Source organism: Alligator sinensis, unplaced genomic scaffold, assembly GCF_000455745.1.
Source record: "Alligator sinensis unplaced genomic scaffold, ASM45574v1 scaffold738_1, whole genome shotgun sequence".
Lineage (NCBI taxonomy): Eukaryota > Metazoa > Chordata > Crocodylia > Alligatoridae > Alligator > Alligator sinensis.
In genome coordinates, this window is record NW_005842382.1 from 101234 (window position 1) to 116054 (window position 14821).

Here is a 14821-nt window from a genome sequence, read left to right on the forward strand (position 1 = left end):
CCGTGTCCGAGGACGGGCTCCGCAAGGCGGCTGGCGCCCCCGTGCTGCTCTTCTCCCGCGCCTCCGGCCTCCTCATGGCAGGTAACCGGCGGCGGGGTCGGGGAAGCCCCGAGGCTCGTGCTCGAGCTGAGGCGGAGGCTCCCTGTCGGCTTTGGTGGGGCGAGGGGGGCACGCGCTGGTCCCGAGCTCAGCTCCTCTTGGCAGAAGCCCGGGGGAAAGCGCGGGGTGTTGCCGTCCCCGCGGTGCAGTGTTAGGCTCGGGGCCTCTCAGTACGCTGGGGCTGGCCTTGGTTACACTCGAGGGCCCCCTCGGAGCGTGCGTGCTTCTCCTCCTCACTTGGCTTTTTGACTTGTGGAAAACTACCGGAGCGGCTTCTCTCTTCCTAGGATTGGACACAAGCGTGGAGGCAGCGTATCGGGGTATACTTGGTTCATCGAGTCTGCTGCAGCGTGGCAGTTGCTGCGCTCCAGCATCCTCCTGCATCTTGTGCATCAGTGTCCCTGCTCCCCTTGAAGCGCAGCTCTCCCCGCAACCCCAGAGCACGTGTAAAAGTGCCCCTAGTCATAGAGGAGTAGGGCTGCAAGGGACCTCCAGAGGTCATGCCTGACAACCATACATACAACCAGGGGGCAGCACTGGTTTTGGGCAGAGTACCAAAAACACCCACAACCTTGGCTTGGAAAATGTTGGTGTGCCAGGGGCGTGTGGCAGTAGAGCCATGAGGGGCCTGATCCTTGTTGCGGCAGCGCAGCACCAGTCCCTTCCCCGAGGCACGTGTGCCTTTGCTTGCCGTGGGTTGCCCCCTACTGATCTGAACTCTGCGTAAGACCTTCAACCCTGACACACTGCAGCCCAGCGTGCCAGCCTGCCAGAGGGAGAGCAGGGCAGCCAGCATCCCACTTCCATGAAATGTCAATGCATATTCAAAAGATCCCAGGTAGAGAGCCCTGCCCTGTGCTGACGTGGAAGGCAAAAACTCACACAGTTTTTTTGTATCCTTTTGACCGGGGAGGTCTAGTTCCTTCCTGACCCCAAATATGGTGATTGGTCTGACCCTGAGCAAATGGACAAGACCCTGTAGCCAGGATCCTCCAGCTTTGGTTCCAACAGGAGCATTAGCACACTCCAGTGAAAAGCCCCGGCCTTGGTTGTAGCCAATACCCAGTGCCTCTCAGAAGGCTTAAAACACCCTGATACGTAGCAACCAGCCAAGCCCAGAAGCACATGAAATATCCGTGGTAGAACATGGGCACAGCTGTACCTAGATAATCCCCAACCAGTGGCTGTCCAACCTCTTCTTGAACATCTCCAGTGATGGAAAATCTATAACTTCCATAGACAGTCTATTCTGCTGCCTCACTGTTCTAACAGTGAAGGAGTTTTTCCAGCTGGTCAGTCTAAACTTACTGTGCTGCAACTTCGCAACCAAAGTTTGTGTCCTCCTCCGGGCAGCAAAATAGAAAAGGTGCTTTCCCTTCTCTTTATGGCAGCCCTTCAACTATTTGCCAAGCTCTGTTGCTAAGCGCTTGGAAAGCTGCAGCAGGGCACAGTGGGTTTGTCGCTATGGATTCCTGTTTGAAAACTCTGCGTTTATGTGGTGAATCGTGTTTGTGCACCTAACACAGCTAACATTGTGTACCACTCTGCCACACCCTCAAAAGAATCTCAGGGCATCCCATGGTTCCATGGCACCCGGCTTGTGAATCACTGCACTACACCCTGGTTCAAAGGCATATTTTTTCCCCTCTGTTTTGTGGAAACATTACTTGCCCCATAGTCAAGCACTTCACTTTTTCTATAGAAAGATATATCTCCTACGTTTTACAGGCCTCTGTCCATTGGCAGTGCGTAGGGGGTGCACATGCACCCCCTGAGCATGGCAGTGCATCCCCTACAAAAAGGGTGTGGGTGGCATCTGGGCAGTTGCTACATGCGGCGCCCCCCGCCGCTGCCATCACCGCCAGCGGTGTCTGCAGGTGGTCAGCAATCGACACTGCCAGCAGCGTCCATGGGTGGTCACCAACCCCTGGTCGGTGCTCGCCACCCCTCTTCCCCCACCTGCAGTGTCTGCAGGAGTTCCCTACTTACCCCTGCCACCGCTGTGCCCTCCCCAGCCACTGAGGGGCACATGTTGTTCATGCCTCTGTCTGTCTGCACATAATGACTGCATACATTTTTACTTACACAGTGTCTAATGAAGTGAGCTCAAGTTCATGAGCTTAAGTTATGGCCTCTGTATAGTTTATTTAGTTCATTTGTAATGTGTATCTCTATCCTGTCTTCAGGCTAGCATGGCTAGCTACCTCTCAGTTTTCATTTACCCATCATTACACCTTTAGACCAAGAGTCTTTCTAAATAGACTCAAACCAACAAAGTGCACATAGGAAAATAAAGTTATAAAGAGATAATTCTCTTACACTTGTTTTTTGGCAAGATACTTTAAATCCTGTATTTTGGGGTTTGTTTACCCTACAGGTTTCTCTTGCTTTATACGGGTTCTGTATGTGTGAATTTGCTCTTACACAATGATCCTTTTTATACCAAAAATTTGTTATATGCGAGGTAAAAGTCCCTCTTACGAGATTGGTGTGGTGGAAGCCTGCAGTCAGCTGCTTTGTGCAGTGCGCTGTGCGAGTGACATGTACCCAAATACGGTCTTCTCTGTGGACCTTTGCTTCTCGCTCGTTGTCTGTGATGGATTTCTGTAGTTACTATCCCCATTATGATAGTGCCCTGTGCTTGTGTGTACTGTCTGCTGTTGGTGAGTACCAGCATTGTCTTTTAAAAGTGGTAGAAATGGCCTGGGAGTCAGTACAGTCAAGGTCTTGGAATGTATCCCTATTTGTTACATTGTAAAGCAGGTTCCCTTGATGCAAATTTGAGTTATGCGCCATATTCCAGGAACGCATATACAGCATAAAGAGAGGGAAACCTGTACTCATTATTTGAGATGTTTTTGAAAATGAAGTGTAACAAAATAGTTTGAGTCCATGAACTTGTCCTTGAACTTCCTGCCCTTGGTGTCTCCTAGAACTAGAGCAAAACCCCACTTATTTTCTTTGCTTTGTGGAAGACTCAAACTTCATTTATTTTCCCTACTTTACTATATGCAAAGTGCTGTTAACTGCACAAAATAGATTGGAGGGGAGAAACTCCATTCTTTCTGATGTAGTCCTCTAAATTGTTAATTGTTGCAATAACAAGCTAAGTACTTTTGCAAAGGGCTGGTGTTTTTAAGTTGTTAAGAGAAACTATAGTGTATTATTTGGTGGTTCTTTTTTTGTAGGTCAAGTTCAAGAGGCCATTCGGGAGTTTGAACATATTAAAAACAAACAAGAGGTGTCACTTTGCACAATGATGGCACTCATCTATGCCCACAAGAAGAGCTCTAATCCAGGTGTGTTTGTTGAAATCTCATTGCCCTTTTGTGTTTTGCCAAGTTTAGGATGTTTACAGTTAAGAGATCTACCTGCAGTGTAAACTGAGAAGTATAATCGACTCTTAAAAAAAAAAAAAACACATGCTTGCCTTGCATGTGACTGGAGTATCTGATACTGTAATTGGGTAAACAGTGACAAAAATATATATACAGAAATTCTGTATAAAAATAGGATAAATAGAAATGTTTTTACAAATAAAATACAAAGATCTGAGATGCACACTGTTGCTTTGCTAAACTAATAAACATTTATGACTCTGGCTATGCTGTTTTCAGTTCAGGGGATACATCTTGCAGGACAGTATAGCATGTTATAGGGCATCTTGCCTGGCAGGGTAAGATTTTTTTTTTCTGTAAAAGTATCTTTGGTTTAAAAAATGCCCTTCCTTCTTCTCCACATGTTACACTGCATACTGAACCCTCCCAGTAGCCCTCTTATCTGTCATCTAGCACTTGTTGCTGCCAAATTACCATTCAGTTACTAGCCAGATGCTGATAGGAACATGAACGCTGGCAAAACATTCTGGATTTTTTTTAACCAAAGCATTACCTTAGGACCTTATTAATGGGGCCACTTTACGCTTATGTTTGAGTCTGCTTCAGGCTGGCATGTTTAGAACTGCCAACCAGCTGGGAATGAGACACTTTGTCCCATAATTATTGTACTATAACTTACAGCTTGGAAATGTACCAAAATTTCTTGAACAATTTCTGCTGTTATTGATTGATTTCAGATCGAGATGCTATTCTGGAACTGGATGCCAAAATGAAGGAACATCGTAAGACAGCAGGACAGCAGGCTTTGTACTTTGCAGGTTTGTTTTTGTGGCATCTCGGCCGTCAGGATAAAGCTCGTGAATATGTTGATAGAATGATCAAAGTTTCTAATGGAGATAAAGAGGTAACTGCTGTTTATTTCTTTCTGTATAAAATAAGAATATTGGTCTCTTAAAACTAGATTTTCTATCCCACTGCTACATGGAATGATCTTCTATTTTATTTCATATGCTGTAATGCCAAAGGGGAGGCATTATGTTGTGGGAAGCACAGGGCTATTTTAATTTCATTAAGATCTAGATTCATTATCTGAAAAGCAAGATATGAAGTCGCTGGCAGAAATACTATTAGCTAGGAAGCTTCTGGTTTGGGGTATAAATGTTTTTTCCTAGAAAATGCCACTTGTGTTATTTTTGGGGGACTTTCCAGCAAACCTTTGAAGCCGAGAAATTATAACCTTTTTTAATTGTAATTTGAATATGTTAGCATCCAATATTTCTTAGAAAATTTTAGAAATGGTGTGGAATAGTGGTGGTTCAACTAAAGATGGTGTTCATATATTTAAATAAGCAAAAAAGTAAAGCCAAAGCCAAAACAAATGAGCAACCAAGTTTTCCAGGCTAAACAGCTTCTCTGCTAATTCTTAAATATTACGAATATATGCAGCTAGCCTTTATGATAAACATTGGTTATTTTTGCTGACTAGAAGAACATGCTGTATGTACATAACTACATGAATAGATTAAAATAGGGGGGAGAGGCAACATTTCTGGTACGCAAGCCGCAAATTATGTGTCACCTGTCCAGTCAACTGCTTTGCTTTCTGCTTTTTTTTTTCCACTTACTAGATTAATTTTACTTTAGGATTAAAATTTGAATGGACATAATACGGAAAACAAGGACTTTAAAATTTCTCTTTAAATTTTATATATATTTTTGTTAAATGTGCTAGAGACATAAGAAGTGCTTCTGCATTTAAAACTGATATATTAAATAAAACAAATATTCCCCACACTTAGTGAATCAAACTACATTTCTGGGTGCAATGACTTTCACAATTTTAGAGCTAATAGATCTTATCTTCTTGCCCCTAGTTTTTATTCATAATTGAATAAAGAAAACAAGCTTTCCTTCCCTCCCCCTTTTCTCCCTTCCCAACACCTGGTCAGTTTTGCAACTTTGAATTAATCATTGGCTACTGAACTGAAGTTTCAATTATCTGGAATTAAGAAAATATTCTGTGAACCTGCAGAAGCTGGTCTGTCACTACAACAATCTTTAGTTTCAGATACTTAGCTAGTGCTTACCCATTGAATTTTCCCTAGTGCACTGGTATGATTTAGTTTGAAACTTTGGCAGCAAGCATGTACCTCTTGATGTTATGTTTTTTAATTTAATTTTCAATTATTTTAATAAACTGTACTAAAACATAAATGTAATTTGATTTTTTTAAATGGGACACAATTTTCCTTTTTAAAAAGAAACAAAGTCAGATTTAAAACATTTTTTTAACCTGCTCTTGCTTCAAGAGCAATATTATAAGACACTGTTTTCTATTGCTGCTTGCCATTATGAGAAATGTCTTAACATTTACTTAACTCTGATTTGTATTTTGCTTTACAGGGATTGATTTTGAAAGCATGGCTTGATGTCACCTGTGGGAAAGAAGCCTATATTAAAAAAGCTGTGAAATATTTTGATGAAGCAATGCAGGAAGGGATAGATGTTTTTGCCCTGCTGGGTAAAGTGAGTTTAATGTATTCTGTTAAAATACTTTATAGAAATATCTTATTGGTAGCACTTTGGGTCTTGGGAGTGTTGGAAACCTACGGGGAGATTTTCTATGATTTGCCTGGTGACAGGGGGAGGGGGCGGACTGGTGAGATTAGAACTCTGTATTTACTGCCTCAGTTTTTCCATTAGAGAAGGAGATAGTGTATCAGTTTTATTAAGTAATAACAAAAATATAGTGTAGGTTTATAAGAGTTACCCTATTTAATTCAATACAGAGTATGCTTAATATAATTAAAATAAAATTTAAAATAAATGGGTATTATTGCTATTTTTACAGTGGCATTTGTCTTTGCTCTCCCTGTATATGGACACAAGGGGACAAAATTGGGACACAATTCACTGCATCAGCTGATCATTTGTATTGGACTTTTAACTATGAACTTCTGTTTATCTGTTTCCTACTCTTGAAATTCTCTTTTGATCCATAAGTTAGAAGTGTTTTTCGTTTCCTTTTTTCTCCCGGTAGAATGTCGTTTTGAAAGCCCCAAGCTAATCTTCATTTTAACTTTTATATAATTAATGTTTATTTACATTCATAAACTAAACTATTAATACACGTGTTTAGAATGTTTCCTCTTCCTTCCAAATTAAACTTTGCTGTTGAGTGATACTTTTCTGCCTAATAGACACCATGTGAATGTGTGCTTCATACATCTATTTAATAAGCTTTTTCATTTTGGGAAAAGAATTTCAAACCACTCGAACAAATAAAAGAATTGTTCTCATCCTAGTTAAATTGGATGTTCATTAATATCGCAAAGTCACTGTGCCAACTGCCAAATTGTAGCATAATTTAAAAATATAACGGTTTAATCTGATATAAAAAATTTGTATCAGTTATAGTTGCGACCATTACTAAGGTTACTCTGGCTGGAAAAACTAATTAGAAAAATCTCATAAATAGTTCCTCTTAATTATTTATTTTGTGCTCTTAATGGCACTCTGGGTGTGTCTACACATGCACTTTGATGTGTAGAAACCTAGTTTACTGTGCATTTAAGCATCACAAAACAATGCAATTACGCTAATGTGCAGTAAACTAGGCTACTGCACTTTAAACGTCATGTAAACTGTGCACATTTGTTACTGTGCATTAAGGCAGCCTACTGTGCATTTCTTTAGTACCTCACATTGAGTCCTGTTTGGCACGTGAGGTTAATCTTCAGCACAGGTGCACATTTCTCCCCTCCATGGTATGTAGAAGAATTAAGTGTGTCATCTAACACACCAATTCTCCTTCTTTGTTTGTGTGGTAAGAGGACATTTAACCTTCTTGGAACCCCAGGTAACAACTGATAGTTTTAGGGGATTGGATAAAATGGATCAACAGCACTAGGATAGTTTCAGCTGCTTCCTCCTTAACCTTTTGAAAAGAGCTAATAGTTCTTGTCAGTCTTTTAAAATTCATTCTTCTGCTTGTTCTTTGCTACAGTTACCTTTGTTATAAAGGTGCTTACCAAGTATCAGCTTTTGACTTGTCTTTTCCTTCTGTATCTTTTGCCACAGAGAAATGTGGAAGAAAAATATTAAGAATGGGGAAAAGTTCCTTCTACTAAGCGTTTTTATGGTCCTCCCCCAGCTTTGCTTTTCAGGTCCTGTCTGAAAATACTCCTGACTCTTGACAGTTTTGCAAGGCTAAAGGGCTTTGATATGACTTTTTTTTTTTACTTTCATTAGGCACAATATTTTGAGGTCCGCCAAAATTATTCAGGAGCTTTGGAAACTGTGAACCAGATAATTGCAAATTTCCCAAACTTCCTTCCTGCTTTCATAAAGAAAATGAAGCTACAGCTTGCTTTACAAGATTGGGAACAGGCAGTTGAAACAGCACAAAGGTTGAGTATATAGTAACATATGTCAGTGGTGATGGTCTTGCTATGTTGTTGAGAAAACTAGAAAATAAGCAGTAGGATTTGCTTTTATGTTTAAATACTGATTTTGAATTTTTTTTCCCTGTATGCTGCCAGCTGTAGTATGTGACGAGACTCGGGAATCTAAACCCAGTTGTATTACGGAGTTATACTATATGTATGCTATTCAGTTTTTAAAGTAACATTTTTTTTTTCTAAAACTGATTCTGCCCCTTCTAGTTCTATAGGAAATACAGCATTGTTAAATATTTGACGTTGGCAACCCTTTACTTATTTTGGGTATGAAATCAGGTAATTTTATTATAGAGCTGCAATTACAAAATAGATATATTTATTGGCAACTTGATTTGCTTCCCCCACTCTGACCCCCAGTGATTTCTTGCCTAAAGCATTTAGCCAGAAGAGTTCTGAGGTAGTTCTGGCAAGACTGATCAGCTTTATGATGATTTCCATTTTACAAGAGTTTTTCGCTGGCTTTTTTTAGATTCCATATTATAAAAATTGCTTTGGCTCAGGAAGCCAAAATAAACTTCACTCACTATTTGTAATGAATATCAGGGCAAAGATTTAAAACAAACCAAAGTGGAGATGCTTAATTTTGGCTTCCTAAATTAGTCTTGGGACACCAAAAAAGTGCCAAGCACCAAACCATTCTTATTGCTAGCTGGAGGAGTTAAGTTTTTAACATTTTTGAAAATCAAGTAGGTGCCTATATAAGGGTTATGAAACCTAACTTCAGATGCTGACTTTAAAAATTTGGCTAAAAACATAGGAGTTTTGATTTTTGTTTGGATAATTTTAAAGTAGTTTGATTAAAAAAAATTGAACCTGAGACACCGTGACAGGGGGGGCAAACTTGAGGCCTCATTACAAGTCTGCCCACCCACCTGCCTAGGGCAGTCTGCCCTAACTTTCCTGCCACGACTTGAATGTTAATATGATATAAGAAGCAGGAGGCTTCCCTTATATTACCCCAATGCCAGGGTGTGTTATCTGTGGCTCTGTACCCTCCTTACACCATGGCCCATGCCTCGCAAATGGCATCCAGATCGTGATTACTCCCCAGTCTGCGGCCAGGGCAAATTCAGTCCTTCATTGGGCTCCATTCATGCAGACACTCACTCTGCACCCCGCCTCTTACTTGGGGTCTCTTGCACTCCTCCCTCTTTTCACAGGGGCCTCTAACATACTGCCCACCACTGGGCCACACTTCACCACCTTTGCTCCTTTTGAGCGGCCCCTTTGGGCCATCAGGCTTCACTACTTGTATTCTGGCAGGACACATGCAGCCCTTCAGTTCCTTTGAAGTCCCCTACTCTACGTGGCCTGGCCTTATGCCAGATACTGGGCTGACTCCACTCTGGGCCTCTCACCGGGCCCCTTGGCTCTGTTCTCACTCATGGAGTTGGCCCATGTACTGTCCTTCAGGCCACTCTCGCAGCCCTGCTCTGCACCCTACACATGCAGTCCTTCAAGTGCCCCTTTTTGCACCCTACTCTGCGCAGGCCCTCACCATAACTCTTCCCAACAATATTGCCCCCTCTGGGACCCTTTGCCTCTGTTGGGCTCAGATGCCTTCTAATGGGCACACCTGGCCCCACTGCTCCCACAGCTCTCACAGCTACCCACCAGATTGGTGGGGGGCAGGGTTAAGGTGCCCCTACCTGCCTTTCACCGGTGGGGAGTAATTGGTCTAGTATTTCTTGGGGGCTGTCCTGCCACAGACAGCACTGCCAGATCCCCCTTATACAGCAGGTTGCAGTTTTAGGTCATGCCCAGGGCCAGGAGCCTCCAAACCACCCCCATAGCTATGCTCTTACCTCTAAGATGTTCTAGAATTATAGCTCAGCCGGCTGATGATTCTCTCTCGGCTGGCAACAAACTACTGCCTCACCCTATATAAACTTGGTCTTAAAATGGGTGCCCTAATCAGGCACCTACCAGATGTCTGCCTCCAGCCCCTAAAGTGGCAAGCACCCAAAGGTGTGCTGCCACAGACACCCACACGGACTGCTGGTATAATGTCTTGATATAGGGCCTGCAGTTCTTAGGCCCTGCTGTTCTTAGGCACTCTGGAGGAGAGAACCTCTGTGAGCTTGAAAGTTTTTGAAGTGTTGGTGTTCATAAATCATGCCTCATGTACATAATGTTTAAAGGTGATAATCCCAAAGAAGCAGGATTTGGTGCGACACTCCATCTGGGCTGCATGTGGCATTTAACAGCGACGTTATCAGCTATGCCCAAAAAAAGCTGATTGCCGATAATGCTAATTTTCTTTTTATTGGTGCTGATCCAGTATGCACCAATATATTGGTGTATCTCTACTGCAGATCCTTTCTTCCTCATATTTCTTCCTCTTCTGGTGCCTCTTCAGTCACTTTATTAAAAATCCCATTTAATTTATTCTTAATTTATCCAGGAGGCAGCCCCTGGCTGCAGGGTGTAAATGTCCCAGCCCCAGCCAGGAAACTGCTTTCTCCTGGCCCAATGTTCCCTGCCAGCCCCTAGCACCCAGGGGCAGCATAGAGATCCCCTGGTGGCAACAGGGCCCCATTGCAGGGCTTCAGGAAGTGGGAGCAGTTTTGCTGCCATTAACAGCTAATCTGCTTCCACTTCCCTGCATGTGTAGATGCCTGTCCGGGAGCATTTACTTGCGAGGATCAAATGCATGTGTAGACACTCCTACAGTTACTTTAAAAAATATTGTCAAGTAACACTGACGCAATTGTATATCTTTCTCAGATTGCTGCAGAAAGATGCTCTTAATTTGGAAGCCATAAGAATGGAAGTTCTTCATTATCTTTGTAGAGAAGGAAATATAACTGAGGTGAGTCCTTTCATATCAGACTTTTCAATCACTGAAAACTTTAATGGTCCAAAAAAAGATTATATAATAAAGGACTGTAAATATATTATGTCAGCTAAAATAATATTAGAAAATGAGACAGGGCCAGGTTTTGCTTGCAATACCCTTTCAGCACCATAGATTTTTTTTTTCTTGGACAGATGTCCACAGTTTATTTTCACTATGCCACTGAATAGGAGGAAGTCAGACTGAATTTCCTATTCCCTTTTTGTCCAGTGAGTTAATTGTATGGCTGCAACTTAGGGATGCACCTGTTTAAAGATTTTTTTGGCTGATACTGATGGCCAATTATTAACCAGACATAACGGCTGATACCGATCCAATAGTTGATATGCAGCCCAGCAGCTTGGAGAGCAGCATTTGGCCGGTAAGTCTTTGTGGGGGAAGGGTCATGACGGGGATAGATCAAGGCCCTTGCAATAAGGGAGGGAATGAGGCTGGGACAGAGGCAGGAGCAGGTGTTGCCCAGCCGGGGTGGGGAGAGGCGCAGGACAGAGCTGCGTGTAGCTTGTGTCTGCAGGCTGGCAATGGGGGTGGCTCCTGTTGCTGCATGCACCCCAGGGGAAGCATGGAGGGGGGGGGGGCATGTGCACTTGGGGTAGGCAGCAACAGCACTAGGAGGGGAGGGTTATGGCAAATTTGGGGGTGACTGTAGCCCACCCTATGGCCACCCCTCCCAGTGTCGCCCCCTGCCTGGTTTGAGCGTAGCCCCCGCCCACTGGGAAGAGGCTGGCACAGCCCCTGGCCCCAAGTCCACAGAAGGCAGCCCACCCTCACCCCATGCACAAATCTGGAGGGCACATGCCCTCCCATGCCTCCCCTGGGGCTGCCCATAGCAGCAGGGGCTGTCCTTCCTCCCTATGCCCCCAGATGAGCTGCCCATGGCTCTGTCCCATGCCCTGTCCCACCCCGGCTAGACAGTGCCTACCCCAGCCCCATTCCCTCCCTCACTGTGGGGGGCCCTCGATCTGCCCTCTCCTCCCCCCTACAGACTTACCAGCTGGATGCTGCTCTTCACACTGCCTGGCTGCATTCCTGGCTGCATGCATGCTGCGGCTGTGTGCATGCACGTGGCATCTATCACTGATGTTATTGGTTACCCCGGCCAAGAAAAGCTGTTTGCCCATAATGCCAATTTTCCTTTTATTGGTATTGATTCAATATGCACCGATACTGTAAATCCTTCCTTCATCATACTTCCTCCTCTTCTGGTGCCTCTTCAGTCACTTAATTAAAAATTCCATTTAATTTATCCTTATGAGACTCACTAAGGATTTTTATGTATTATTCTATTACCTCACTTTTAGGGGAAAATGTGCTTTTATACAGTTAGCACAAAACAAATTCAGTTACATAATTACATAGAAATAATAGCCTAGATCTGTTTTAAATGCCAAAGGGTCTCATGACAGATAAATAAAAGCGAAGTGTTGTATATTTAAAGGGAGAAATATTTTATGCCATTAGTGCAGTTCTAAATAAAGTAATTTAAATAATTGTATAAAGCTGTTAGCACATCTCTAAATAAATAAGTACAAAAAGCCATAATGGAGCGTTTTAATATGTTGTGACAGAAGCTAATGAACATCTTATAAATCCATGGATTTTGGTGCATCTCCCAGTAACCAGAGAAGCAGTACATCATCATTATATATCTGCTTATCTTCATTTCTTTTTAAAAGATTTTTTCTCTCAGTAGATGGTTCACAGTTGCATAACATGTAAAAGTAGTTAACATTATTGCTTCGGCCATCACAGTCCCATCCGATAAAGCTGGGATTAGTAAAACTTTAAATAAAGTTTTCAGTTATGAATTTAGGATTTTGAGACAAAGTCCACAAAAGGATGTATACCATTAGATGGGACTTCGGCACCTAAACCCAGTCCAGTCTAGTGAGCCTTAAAACAACCTGCTCAGCTTTTACCTGACTCCAGAGGTGTTTGAAGTCTGTAGGTGCTCTTTTGTGCATACCTGCTCTTAATGTTCCTGAATGTTATCTAGTGACTCTACGCCAGAATTCATAAAGCATATCATGGGCAAGGATCAAAAGCCAGAATTTCCCCCTTTCCTAGGCAAGTACCCTTCTTGCTGAACTGCAGACTTCAATCTTTCTGCCACTGTGCCTGCTTCTTGCCTTACAGTTGCTCAGCTTTTATAGAAGGGATTGCTGGTGTCCTCTCTCCAGCTACATTCACAAATCTGGTGATTAGGGTGCTGTCCTGTGGGGAGGCAGTATCAGTCTCATCAGGGCCTAGAACCCAAGCTCTTGCTTCCTGGTTGAGTTCTCTAACCACTAGTCTGTTGTGCAAAATGAAAGCAGCATCACTGCCCCCAGTTTTAAGTGAAACTAAGTGCTGTCAATGCATGTTAAGTGTGCTTAGAATATACCTCTCAGGTTAGGCCTTTTAGAGCACTTAGGCTCAAAAATACCTTATTTGTCAATCCTAAATTAGCTTTAGGAGGGGTTAAACAACTCAAACAGTTGTTCTGCCAATGTAGCAGTTCAGGGTATGCTCAGTAGCTGAACTGAACAGAAAACAGGTACTGGTGGCATTTTAGGCAGTGGCTCAGTAACTTGGACTTAGGACCCTAAATTCCTTTTAAAATGCAACTTAGGTGTTTGGGTCCTTTTTATGAATCTAGGCTGGAACTACTTTGGCAAATGTTACCCTTTATTCTTCCATTTTATAATTTGAGGACCATTCCTTTGTGCCTTTTCAGTATAAATGATTTTGGCTTTAGGTGGAATTGTCTTGTATATAAAAGATGCTTATTGATTTTGCTGAGCAGTGCATTAAAAATCATTCTTGGATATTGAGGAACAAGCCCAGGGAACCATGCTGGTGTCTGTATCTTCCAGACTGATTTTATTTCCTGGTCCCTTAAATCTGCAGGTTTAGGTTCTGGATTATACCTGTTTCACTGAACCTTTGCTGATTGGGCAGCTTCAGAGTATTTTTCTAACACTTGAACACTTGTTTTATTAGTTTGAATGTCCAAAATACTTTTTAATCCTGCAGTCAGCCACAAATCCATTAAGAAGATCCATTTGCAGCCTTGTATTTGTTGGTTTACATGCCACTTCCATGCTTCCATTTCTTTTAGGCTGCAGCCAGGCTGGGAGACCTAATTCATGCACTGGAAAAACTTGAACCGCATAATCCTCAACTATTTTGTAAAATGGCACTAGCTTTCAGCAGAACAGTGAGTATAATTTTTTTCCTTAATGAAAATGTCAGTAACATGGCAAGCCAGAACTGGTTGACTATATTAGACGGCATTTTAATTTGAAAATTCAGTGGAATGGTAGAAATATCTGAGATGCTCATTTACCAGTCACATTTTTTGCTGCTCATATGGCTTCTTGAATAACAGCATGAAGCTGAGCAGTCTTAATTTCATTTTCCTGCTTCTACTTCCATTTGACAAAGCCATGTCAATGGCATTGGAGCTTTCTGTCTGCACATTTAAGGAACCAGCAATAAAGTTTTTTACATTTGGAAGGATAATTTATGACAATAAGGAATAAAAGTGTAGTTGTTCTATTCTAAATGAAAATTGAAATTCTACCATGGATAAATTGGATTACAGAGCAATTGTGAGGAAAAAGTTTCCACTTTCCCCTGGAGAATTAGTTTTTTGAAGTTTAGGTAAGTGGATGAAAGCTAAATGACGTTGCCAGAAACTTAATATAGCATTTTAACAAAAGTGAAAAACAGTGAATATATGAGTATTTTTTTTCTTATTTTTGTTCTTATTTAACATCTTTAAGCATTATTCTGCTTATTCACAAATGTGAGATTGGATAAGATGGCTCCATTCATTCAACATTTTACAGGCAGTCATGGCTTTTCATGTCCATGTAGGAGAGATTTATTCCATGTAACTGAAAGCAAATACTATTGACAGGTCACAGCTGTTTCACCTCTTGTTATATGGTCATGTATGTATCTTAGTCTTGGTTGACAGGATTGCTTATGCAGAAGCCAGTTCTATAAAGATCATTGCACAATAACTGGGGCCACATATACACAGTAAAATAACTGCCAGCAGCGGTGCCTTGAAGGATGTT

The 14821-nt window shown here is 42.2% G+C and overlaps 1 protein-coding gene across 2 annotated transcripts in view; it reads left to right on the plus strand.

Moving 5' to 3' along the window:
• Positions 1-6: 6 nt before the first annotated feature.
• TTC21B (tetratricopeptide repeat domain 21B) overlaps positions 7-14821 on the plus strand; it is a 70520-nt gene continuing 55705 nt past the window's right edge. For both annotated transcript variants that reach the window (XM_025210957.1, XM_025210958.1), the window contains exons 1-7: positions 7-81; positions 3288-3398; positions 4175-4341; positions 5841-5963; positions 7689-7846; positions 10625-10709; positions 13855-13953. In XM_025210957.1, the coding sequence (XP_025066742.1) occupies positions 75-81; positions 3288-3398; positions 4175-4341; positions 5841-5963; positions 7689-7846; positions 10625-10709; positions 13855-13953 (750 nt within the window). In that variant the 5' untranslated portion in view covers positions 7-74. The remainder of the gene's footprint in view (positions 82-3287; positions 3399-4174; positions 4342-5840; positions 5964-7688; positions 7847-10624; positions 10710-13854; positions 13954-14821) is intronic.